General features: G+C 42.1%; 1 protein-coding gene across 8 annotated transcripts in view; it reads left to right on the plus strand.

Annotated features, from left to right (window-relative positions):
- abr (ABR activator of RhoGEF and GTPase) overlaps positions 1 to 12,265 on the plus strand; it is a 117,152-nt gene that overhangs the window by 59,357 nt on the left and 45,530 nt on the right. For 7 of the 8 annotated variants that reach the window (XM_003450432.5, XM_005471965.4, XM_025911006.1 and 4 more), the window contains 5 exons: positions 2,681 to 2,788; positions 4,023 to 4,083; positions 8,532 to 8,584; positions 9,247 to 9,387; positions 9,692 to 9,813. In XM_003450432.5, coding sequence (XP_003450480.1) covers positions 2,681 to 2,788; positions 4,023 to 4,083; positions 8,532 to 8,584; positions 9,247 to 9,387; positions 9,692 to 9,813 — 485 coding nt within the window. Of the gene's footprint in view, positions 1 to 2,680; positions 2,789 to 4,022; positions 4,084 to 4,281; positions 4,382 to 8,531; positions 8,585 to 9,246; positions 9,388 to 9,691; positions 9,814 to 12,265 lie in introns of those variants that run through there. The other variant, XM_005471969.4, reaches the window with a different exon arrangement.

Consider the following 12,265-nt stretch of genomic DNA (forward strand, 5'->3'; position numbering starts at 1 on the left):
TGCCTGTTGCTAGCATGCTAATTGAGAGTTATGAATGTAACTAAGGGTTTGTGAATTTTGGATGAACATCTCTTGCGGTCAGGAATAATAGAATAAAACTAGGAAGGCAAATGTGGTAAACACTAGAACAGCTTTAGATCAGGCAGATAAGCATTTTATCATTGTCAGTAGTAGACTTTAGCATGCTAACACTCTATCACCTTGTAGAGTAGTAGCATTAGCATACTATTAGCATTGAGCATGTCCTTAGACTTATTTCTACATTATTATAATTTATTCAGGAAAGAATGGTAAGAAGAGGGTAATACAGTGTTGGCTACCTTAAAGAAAATAAATAAAAATTATACCACTGCTAGATAATTAGAATTTCTTACGTGAGGTCAAGAGCATTTTGTTCAAGAGTTGTCCGCTATATCGAATATGAGACAACCACTGGTTTCTAGGGGAAAATGTCTGTTCCCCAACTGGTTGTTAGTGCTTTGTGGAGGTTATTTGCTCTCCATGGGTGAAATCTGTTAGAAAGAAGATGCCGTACCAAAAACTTCCAAGTAATTGCTTTGGTTGTTAGCAGTTCCTTTTAGTTTATCATGTCTGTCTGCAAATACTTGCTAACTTCTAGCCGAGCAGTAGTGAAACGTGAAGAAATGCCTCAGCGCTGTAGCCAACATGTTTCAAAAGGTGCAACTTTTATTTTGGAGGAAAACTTTCTCCATTTCCAGTCTGCATCACTTTTTACAGTTTTATCACAGCTCAGAGAGTAGCTGGACAGTGTTTGTGGACAAGTCCAATCAAACTATGAATGCAGTGACCAAAGCAGTTACTTTAACTGAGAAAAAGGCGGTCGACTAGGGGGTTCACCTTTAGGACTTTAGACCAGTCATCTGTCATTTTCCCAGCGACTACCATCAACCTCTAGCAAGCGCTCACAACTGGTTGGGGAATACCCATTTCTAGGCCTATGTGGCTGGTGCCTTACTCACATGATTCTACATGGTCACCACAATTGTCACAAAATGGCAGCCAACTTAATGCCATGTGGTTTGTGGTCACGTGTTAGCAAAGCCTCAAAAGTGGTTGCACCATTTTACTGTGAGTGTTGTGGCTGACTTGATGGTACTCTGCACACACCTGTGCACAACTGACTGAAGAAGGAAGATTTTATCTTGGCGACAGAGGAAACTGTGGGCCACTGTAGAAAACGGAGGACGTTGCACATATTGATGGACAATCTAATTGTGCAGTTGGGATTTTTAAACATAAAAAAAACATAACCAAAATATTGTTTGGTTACTGATGTCATATAATATTGAAGTTTTCATTCACTGCATATGGTTCTTTTGTTGCTGTTGATCTTTGTTGCTTATAGCTGATCACTTGCTGTGCTTTAAAAGAGTGGCGAGTGTTTAGTTGAGGGTTCGTGTTGAGGTCAAAGCTGTATGCAATTTAAAAAAAAAGGCACCCCTGAGCTGGCAAACATGTCCATGTGGGTTTAAATAGTCCGTAGGCTCTTCTACCAGTTGAAAAGTCTCTCTCCTGTGTTTCTTCATCTTCTACTTCCCACGTTCACTTTCAAACGCGAGCTGTTGTTTTCTGTCCTGCCACTTTGACCTGTGATTTTTGTTTTCTGAAGCGTGGGCGTTTTGTCTGGACTGTGACTGACGCCGCTTTCATACTGGTCACAGTGCGTCCGAGAAACACTCGTGAAACATGAACTCATGAAATCTCATAACGTCATTCTGCTTGGTTTGTTCTTTCCAGCCAAGCTGCCAAATCTCCGTCTTTGGAAATTCAGCTATGACACACCGTGGTTTCTCTTTTCCATCCACAGTTTTGGTTTGACATAAAATAGTCTCCAGTTATAAATAGATGATCCACGCGTGGTGACATTTGTTTCACTCATCTTCAGCCATTGTCACACATTACGTGGTTTGACAGTTTTGTCATCAGTATTCTACAATCACATATTTGTGTCCTGATGTTTCCCTCCATCAGTTGTTGCTGCAACATGTTTCGAATGCCGCATGAGGCCGCACACTTCCGTCACGTCTTTGCTTTTGAGCCCAACTTTCTACTTCTCACTCCGAAGGGAAGAGGAAGGAGAGGAAATGAAAATATGAGGACATGGAGTTTAAGGACAAAAGTCTTACTCATGGACTCTATTCAGCTGAATCCAATCTCATTGCCTTAATAGGATGCAGTCAGCTCTTCAGCCTAGGCATTCAAGCATAGCTGTAGCAGGATGCATATTCATGCACTGCTGGTCTGCAGCTTGTGTTACAATGCACATACAGTGCTGCAGAGAGGGGCTGTTAATGAAAGAGAAGAGGACAGAGAAGGAGAGGGACTCAATCAGGAGGGACTGCAAAGCGCTGCTAGTGAAGTGGCTTTATGGGAATGTGATCAGACTATATGTGTTGACTCAATGAATTTAAATTGAATTCTGTGGCATGAAAAACTCTGGAAGTGATCATTTAAGGTGAATGCAAAGTAGGGCTTGCTGAATTTTATTTTAGCTGCCATCAGTGCCATGACATACTTGTGTTGACTTCCTGAGTCTCCGAAGTTCATTTAACAATTTGAATAAAATGAGAGAAGACTAAATGCCATCATCGTTGTCTTAGTTTGCCTCACACCTTCTCGTTGTTGTTTGCTGAACGTCTTTGCTTCTGCTTTCCTCCAGGCCAGCCAGCTGGGCGTGTACAAGGCCTTTGTGGACAACTACAAGGTGGCGCTGGAGACGGCAGAGAAATGCAGCCAAGCCAACAGCCAGTTCCAGAAGATATCTGAGGTGAGTTCAACCTCCATGATTTTAAACAACGTGTAACAAGAGAACTTTTAAATAGCAAACATGTCATTTTGTTGCTATGTACTGCATTTTAACATCAGCATATCAAACTTGGCGCAGTAATAATAAGGATACATCAAACCTCCCCTTCACTGGTCTCAAGGGTCTTAAGGCATTATATGATTTCTCTTCAGTGAAGAGAACAGGAGAACAAATACACGACGACACAAACCAGGCGAGTCGAAACGTCCTCTTTTTGGCAGGAAACGGCAGTGTTTATGGGAAATGTGGTCTTATTTTGAGGAACCGTTGTTGAAAACACAGTTAAGAGGTATTTGTGTTAAATGCGCTTGGGACAGCACTTAGCCAGCACACGTATTAGGTAACAGAAAGATGAGAAGTTACATTCACAGAAAAAACATCCAGGCTAGTCTGAGTTCACTCACCGTACGACTACACGCACTTGAAGCGCAGAGAATATATTGAGCGTTCAGAACAAAAGAGTGTGTGTATTTGGGGAGGGGGGGATTGCTGGGAAGGTGTCAGTGATATTAATTAGCTGAAAATGTTTGTGGCAGAAGTGACTGATAATAACACAACCCCTCATGACCCCATGTCTGCTTTTCACACCTTAGGTCAATACAGGATATAGTTATAGATTGTTCCTTATTGTTAGGTGTGTTCAGCAAAGATCGAGAGACAAAGACATTACAGTAAAGGAAAGTGCTTACAGAATCTAACTACGTTTATCCATCTTCATCATCCTTTAAGGAGCATGGTCGTCTTTCATTTTTAAGCATCAAACCTTCCACTCCCTGTTATCTTTTACACCTGCAAAGGGTACATCTTTCACCATCTTACAATGCTGTGATTGCAGCCATTCCCCAACTCTCTGTGAATGGTACTCATGGCCAATGATCACATCTTTGATCAGTGGTCATTTGCATATTAATGATCAAGAAACTAACCTTTTTAGTCATTATACAAATGTACCGTTTCTCCCGTCCAGATGAGTCAAATCAGCTTTTTGGGACCTGCTGTGGAGGTTTGTTGGTGGTATTATTTACTTAAAGGGAAACTTGTGAAAGTTCCCGTGCCCAGTCTTCTTCAGCTGTCTCAGTTGGATGCACTGATCCTGTACTTCCATTAGTTCAGCCTCAGCCAAGCAAGTGCAGCACAATCCTGTGAGTGTGCACAATTAATTCAATTGATTATTCCACTCTTTTATTTCTTTCAGAACCTCAAAGTAAAAGGTCCTAAAGACTCCAAAGACTGTACAACAACTAGTTCAATGGAGGGTAAGTTGGTGTTTGCTTGTATCTCTATGCATGCATGTGTGTGTGTCTAGGCTGGATTGCTGTTTTAAGATTCCAGCCCTGCCTCTTCTTCTTGTGTATGCAGTGGTGAGCTCTGGGAGGCAAACTGGTGCATGTGTGAGTCTGCTCTCTCTCCTCCTCTCTCCCGCTCTCTCCCGCTCTCTCTCTCTCTGTCTGTGCCTGAGAAAGGAGGCAGTGAGCAGGAGAGTAGAGTGAGGAGAGGCGAAGAGGGATATGGAGGTGCTTCTGGTCCTTAGACTGTGTTGTAACTGCACATACGGTAACGACTGCATGATATGAGCTTCCCGCTTTTTGATGTTGGGTATCTGTGAGGACATCTACAGCTTTTACGGCGCTTATAGTATACTGTGTGGAGGCAGTTATTAATTAGCTGTCAGACTGACGTTTGGACTTTTGTGCTCATGCCTGCTGAGGAATTTTGCTTTTTCTGAACATTTGCATGCCTGTGATGAGCTTTTTGTGTGGTTTTTGAGTGATGAGCCTCTGGAGTGTGGTGTTCACTCAGGCTGTCATACATGACTGTCTTTCGATCATATAGAACATAGAATAGAGAGCATCTTCAAAATGTATCTGTCTGTTTACAAGCTGGGCACGTTTAGTCTGTATAAGGACTGCTGGCCCCAGGCTGCTCCTCGCACAGAATACTTATCTCAAGAGGATCGGAACAAGTGTGGTCTGTGTGTGTATGAGAGAGGTTGTCTATCGCGGTACGTGCCTGCACTCTGCTTGCGCCTTGGTAACTTCGGCCGTTTTGGGGATTGCATTCATTTTGGTGGGTAGAGCTGTATGCAGTCATTAGCAGATAAGAGGAGTAGACTGTGCGGCTCTGTCGGGCTGAGAGTGGCTGGGTGAATGTTCATTTGTATGTCAGTTTTCAGTGGCATGTACCTGTGAAGTGTCTGTTAATTTATGCATTGCAAATGAGGAATAATCAACCTGTCCCAGTTGTTTTAATCTTTCTTTTCTCATCATTCCTGTTTCAGATTATTTTAAAATGACGTCTTTGGTTTGCTGTAGTTTCACATGGCTGCTATGTGTCATGAAACTAGTCTCATATGCCCTTAACAATCAGGGTGTGTCAACACCCAGGGCACTTCCTTTGATTGCTGTTTATATTAAAGTACATTAATTACCCGCTGGGTCAGCCGAGGGGTTTCTCTACCTTAACTTTGCAACAAATGCCTCCTCTCTACTCTCTTTGTTTCTTTTATTATTTTCCCCTTGTTTCTTTTCTCTGCTCCATCAGCGTTTTTTTTACTTTCCAAAGTATTTAACAGGATCTCAGCTACAGTAAATGGCTGATAGGTTGATAGGTTTGTGTGTTTTCTCCAGTGAAGTAAGTCTGTTTGCTGGCCAAAGCCCCTGACCTCCTCCTAATGAATGGATACAAAAAGAAACACAAATACCCGCTCAAACAAGCATCTGATATGTTTTAAATGTAAATGGGGACTCATGTCCTACACCACGACCATTTTCTCTTAATCCTTCTTTGTTTTCCCTGTTCTGTGTTATCAGTTCTGTCCTTCTCGCCCACCTTCACAGGCTTATGGCTGGCATTGGTAGCTGACAGTTTTGCCAAAATACCGAGGCCTGAAACCTGGCAGTCCTAACTGAGGACTAAAAGTCCTGTCAAACACTTCGCCCACATGGTCAAGCACCTCGTTAGCAAAGATTAACTATTTGTCCATCAGCCAAGTCATCAAGGCGACCTTGGAAAAACGACCAGCCTCACTGGGACGTGACATCGACTTCCAATAATCCCCCTCTCTCTATCTGATTCTCGCTCTCTCTTTGTGTCTTCATCCTCCCTCGTCCTGACTTTTGACTAGACTTCTAACTCTGTCCTTGTCTGTAAAATACATCCAAGTCAGATACTCCACATGATGTGGAGTCATAAAGTGATGACGCTTAATCCTGCGTTCGGACAGAACTTGAGTAGATTTCTGTCTACATTAGCATTCAGGTGGCAATCCTTAATCTGTCTTTGTATTCAGGAGAGTAACTTCATTATTCAAATCTCTTGTATATAATTATTATGTTTTGCATGGTTGAAAAACTGCAGGAAAACGAGAAGAGAAAAAGAAAGAAGTAAAGTTTGAGATCTCTGAGCTTCCTTGATAGGTTCAAGACTATTAAGGATGAACCTATCTTGCATAGTAATGCAAAGAGACTTGACTTGACTCTAAAGCAGTAAAATGTGATCTTGAGTTTAAAAAAAGCCTTTGATTGAAACTTGTAATGTTAAAAAAAAAGTTCTGGTTGCATGCTTTGCTGATGGATTTGACTTTTTATTTAACCCCAAAATAATCAAAATGTGTCTAATTTTTCATAGTTTTCTGATAAATGAGTATTAATCATTGATCAACTGTGATATTTAAATGCACAGTACTGTATGAAGAATACTATACAGTCTGAATATTATTGGTTGAGACGACTCTGATTGATTGCAACGTCTGTCTGCGTTTAGAAATTAGATCACAGTTACCTGCAAAGCTTTGCTAATCTGTGTGAATGTGACTCTAGTTAAATTGTAACAATTGTTTGGAGACAGGTTGCCTCCCACCATGTGACCTGTACGGTTGCCTTGTGATCCAAGGAGGTTGACGGTGTCACATGTTTTAGCTCCAGCTATACTTTGCGTTTTGCGGTTATTAGGAAGTATTATCATGCTAACATGCTACATTGGTATACATGGTATACAGTTATTATACTTGCTTAACATGAGACTAGCGCTGTGAACATATAAGCATGCTAGCATTAGCTTTTAGCTCAGATTGTCACTAGGAAGTTTTGTCATGCGGCACGACATACTCAAGTTATCCTAAAGTCATCTAATCCTCCCTGCATTGAAATGAATACAAAACTGCCAACATACCGCACACACAGACACACACAAACACTTAGATATTCACTGCCCTTGCAGTCAATACAGGCTCTGTAGTAAATCCTCCTGGAGGTATCAGTATTGGTTCACTGACCCAGGACCCTCAGTGGAGGCAGCATTATTAATGACCAGACGTTGGAGAAACTTCAAAGAGCAACTGCAAGTGCCTCTAAAAGATTCTCTTTGGTCCTATACACTTCATGTGAGCCAGTGTATGTTTTAAAAGCAGAGGGTGTGCGTAGAGCGTTAATATGACGTGTCTCATCAGTAGATCTGATAAGAATCACTGCAGGTTTCTGCTCTCGCGCTTAATTTCGTAAGTCGCAGGCAGAGGTGTGGCGGAAAGACTAAACACTTAAAAGCATGCAAGTGAGAGCTGTACATATAAAAGAGAGTGTTATTGGATGCTTTAAATAGATAAGGTTTAAAATTCAAATAGAAGTGTAGCTTTGCCTGTAGATCTCTCTGTGGGAGCAGAGCACAGTCAGTGTGGGGCAAGCTTGCCTGCATACAGAAGACACATCAGTCCTCTCCGTCTCACTTGGCCGGCTTTTCTTCTTCACTTCAGAAATAAGCTGCTTTAACTCTGATGTTTTCACTGGAATAAATGGAGATTAGCATGATCACTAAGTGGAAATTTTTCCAATAATTTCACAATGTTTATAACCTTGTGGGAATTTTTTTTATTGCATTCGCTCAGTTTCTAGATCATGAGCAGAGGGGTGTTACTGTGCTTTATCGAATGTGTAGTGTGATACTAGAGTTACTATTTTGAGACCTTGAGGTAATTTAGGGCGTTTCCTTACATGCCTTGTTTGCTTTTTCTTTGTCTCCTCTTAGAGGTTCTCATGTCTGCCATCTTTCCTCCTGCGTATCCCCTCACTGTGATTAGTTTTTTTATTTTAATTTTATTTTCTCTCCATCCTTCACTCTGCCCTGTCTGTGGGAGTTTGTCACAGAGAGCTGTCATGTATGTCGGCTGCTGCTGTTCACACCACCTTAGCAGCAAAGCCTTCCCCAGAGAATCTAGCCAAGTGCGGTGATACAGGCTTAAACTCTGACTGAGAGGCACGGAGGGTGGCATGAGGCAGGAGGCAGTCTTATTGCACTTTTTATAGATGCATCCGTCTGCATGTGTTGTGTGTTTGCTTTTATGTCCAAGTCTGAATATGTACAGCTGTTAAACTGATGAACAACAGTAGCACAAACCTTTGCTGCCCCCATATTGAAATCAGTGTTTTACTTGACCCCCCCCCCCCCCCCCCCCACAAGGCTATTTATGATCAAGTGTTTTTCTTGCTTCAGCAGTGCTTCAGGCAGGAAGCTCGTCGTCATTAGGCTTTAATGTTAACCTAAGAATCATCAGCAGTCAGACTGTAAGAGCTGTGTTTAGCTCAGAGTAACCAAAGTGGACATTTTTGTCCTCGTGTGAGCGGTGAAACTGTGACCTACTGTGTGTGTCTGCATGTATTGATTTGCCTGTAAGTAACACTGACTCAGAGCTCTCCTCTTCTCTCTCCCACAGCTCTCCTTTACAAGCCGATTGACCGTGTTACCAGAAGCACCCTGGTTCTTCATGTGAGTACACAGCTTGCTCTTGCAAGGCTTTCAAGGATCAGCTGATTCTAAAGCTGTTCTGGCAGAAATGTCTTACTTCTAGTGTTTTAGGGTGGAGGAAAGACTGAGAACTGTGTCAAGATAAAAAACAAAAAAATAATAATTGGAGCACGTTGCAAACACATCCACGAGATTAAAAAGATGTGCAAGAATTAGGCCTAAAGCCTGCTTTTTGATGTTTATCGCTGAGTCCTCTCAGTCTAAATCAGCCTACCTCTTTGGAAGAGAAATAATGGTGTAGAAAGTGCCAGCGAAGCAAAGCAGAGATCTCTGGATGTGTCCAGTGCGGTTGTTGTAGTGTAATGCACGAACAGGTTTGCATGAAAGCTGACAGTAAGATGCTCTGTGCATCCAGCGTGAGGATGTGTGTCATGTTCTTGTCACGTATGCAAACAAACAGAAGAAAATTGGTTGATGTTAATCTGGGAGGAAAGTAAGAAAAAGTATCTTTGACAGAAAAAACCAAGAACTAAGATTGCTTTAGTGTTTGTAAGAAGTCTGTGTTTGTGCAGCACGATGACATTTTCAAAGAGAAGATGAAACTAAATCTGAATCTCTGCTCACAAAGGTCAGAGTTGCTTTGTGGTAAATACATTTTTAGATGATTGAATGTACTTTCACAGGATTTGCTGAAACACACTCCAAAGGACCACCCGGACTTCCCCCTCCTGCAGGACGCTCTGCGGATTTCTCAGAACTTCCTCTCCTCCATCAATGAGGAGATTGACCCCCGCAGGACTGCTGTTACTACACCCAAGGGCGAGGTCTGTGTGTGTGTTCTTACAACACATCTTCTCAAGTATAGAGAACTTATGTTCATATCTTTAGAACATTTGTCTTCACTTTTCCTGTTATATGAAATATTATTAGGGACTTTGAGAAAACTATAATAAATGGTTGCATTGCTTTAAAACTCCAAAAGGAACATATTAAGTTAAAAACAAAGACATGCACGTCTCTGTAAAGCAAACTGTAATATATATGTTAATGTTGTAAGTCAACTTATTAATCCATAATCTCAACGATGTTTCGATTCACAACAACAGTTAACACAGAGTTCTGTTACAGGCCCGTCAGCTGGTGAAGGATGGCTTCCTGGTGGAGGTGTCGGAAAGCTCCAGGAAGCTACGGCACGTCTTCCTCTTCACCGATCTGCTGCTCTGTGCCAAGATGAAAAAGACGGCTGTGGGGTGAGTCCACCTTCATCCTCTGACAGTGTGAAAAGCTTTGAGCGTTATTATCGTTAACGTCACCCCCCCATCCTCATTCCCATCTGAAAAATGCTAAAATGATATGCCAAAGCCAGAAAGTGGAACGAGGACGGGGCGTGGATGGTGCGGCACAGGAGTCGCTTATTAATTCTCAGGGCAGAGAAAAATGCTGGGTGACACAGCTCTGTCACAGAGTTTTCTTTAGAAGCAGACTGTAGGTATATTCATTCGAGGCTTAAGCAGCTTTGGGCGGTAATGGCCTCTTTCTTTCATTTGCTCCCTGTCACAGCAACGTACTTTCATTAAATCTTCAAATGTGCACAGATGTAGGCGGAAGTGAAGGGAAAAAATTCAAAATCACCCAGCCACTGATCTGAAGTTCCAAAACTCTGAGAGAGTCAATAACTTCTAAATCAGAGCTTCCCAAAGTGTGGGGCCCGCCCCCTAGGGGGGGCGCAGAGCCATTGCTGGCTGCTGAAAGGAAAAAAAAAAAAAGAGCGCTTGGACACTGCTAGCATAATGGACAGGTTTTTTGACGGGGCGCCCACACAAACGCAAAGCAGGAGATGAAGCATCGCCAAATATGTTTCCAAACCAACTTCATTCCAAGCCAAAGACAGGAAAATATGGTGAAGCATATCATCCCATTGGCTTCACCTGCACAAGTGCCGAGGTAGGTCTCCCCTGCAAAATTGGTTTTCCCTTCATCAGGAGCACGCGCTGGGCTCCCCAAATCACGGACAAACAGTATCCCTCATTCTTGATTTTTAGTTCACAAACACTTCTTGTAACGACTAACTACTCCTGACATTTTGGAGATGTTAGCTCTTTATACAGTAAAGTTACAGTGGGATATAAATAATATCAGGCTGATCCTGCTGTAATTTGTTCCCCCTGTCCAAATCACGGACAAACAGTATCCCACAGCTGTTTATGGTTTTGAACCCATTTTGCACAGAGAGGCATTTTTTGATTTGATAGCAATGTTGAATATTATTACACAGGAAAAAAAAACACCCCAACTACACGTAAAATAATCACACCGTGACGCCTCTGCCTTTCTAAATGGAGGGACAGGAACTGCGTGTGTATATGTAAGCGTGTAAAACCTGCAGATAGTCAGATTATTTTGTCTCTATCTGCCATTCTGCAATTCATCTCATGTAAACAATAACGTGGCGCACAGCGTGACGTGAAAAGAGGCACATACCTTTGACGTTGCGTGGCGAACTCTGTAATCCTCGTCCACACGTAAACGCAAAAAAGGAGTTTTAAATAATCTCCGTTTTCGGTGATTCGAGACGCCGTTTACGTGTTGACGAAAGGCCCAAACGCATAGAAACAGCTGAGTTTTCAAAAATACCCGTGTAGGTGTGGACGCAGCGTAAAAGAGTTAGTAGTGTATTTTATTACTACCTGTAATTTATTGCAGTTTACTTGTATTTGATTAATTGTTTACTAAATGTTTGAGGTGTGAAATAAACCGCAATGGAGTTTGAAAACAAAATATGGGTGTGTGTGTGGTTGGAGGACGTGGGTTTTTTTGGGGGGGGCGTGAACATTTTTCTTGTGAAACAAAGGGGGGCCTAGCAAAAAAAGTTTGTGAACCACTGTTCTAAATGATGAGACTCAGTCTGGATATAACGTGTGCTATTTCAAAGATTTCCATTTAAGAGCACAAGCCTCTGATTGGAGGGCGTCAGCCATGTTTTTACATATAAATGTCATGGTGTCACTTCACTATGTCTACCTTGCACAGTTTAGGATGTTAAGCTACGTTAAAAAAAAGCTACGTTTTTATAAATTGATAGAAATGCCAGTGTTAACAGAAACATTCATCTGCTTCATAACAATGCAGTTTTATTATTTAGCTTAAGGCTCATAAAGCCTGTTGAACTGGGTTCAAATATCCACTCTTTTTCGTCCTCTCTGTGTTTCTGCCCGTGTGTCGTGCAGTTTTCCTTCCACATCAGCTCGTCAAACCCGGCGTGCAACAGAAAGGATCACTTCGGAAAGACGCAGTCTCCCTCTCTGATTCCAGCTGTGACACAGTGGTGTTTGAAGCGTCAGTAACAAAGAGAAAGACTCGCAGGCATTTTTGTCTGTATTGTTTTCAGCAGTGCAGCAGAGTAGCAGATCTACACGCAGGACAGAGTTAGGCTAAATGTGTGAATCATAAAATTATTTTAAAAAAGAAGACAAAAGGTGTAAGTAGAAACTGAAGGTGTTTCAGGGTGCAAGCTGAGAAGGGTTAAAGTAAAGAGAGGTGACAGAAAAAGATCTCATGTTTGTGTTTGTGTGCACACTGCTGCGTGTGAATCTTTGACACATGTCAGTAGATCCAGTGTCGCGCTTACAGCACCAACTCGCCTCCCCTTCGTCTGATTGGAGCCTGTTTTGGTTGACATTCGCCGTTTGTCTGTGTCAATTA

This window comes from Oreochromis niloticus, linkage group LG10, assembly GCF_001858045.2.
Source record: "Oreochromis niloticus isolate F11D_XX linkage group LG10, O_niloticus_UMD_NMBU, whole genome shotgun sequence".
Taxonomy (NCBI): Eukaryota; Metazoa; Chordata; class Actinopteri; order Cichliformes; family Cichlidae; genus Oreochromis; species Oreochromis niloticus.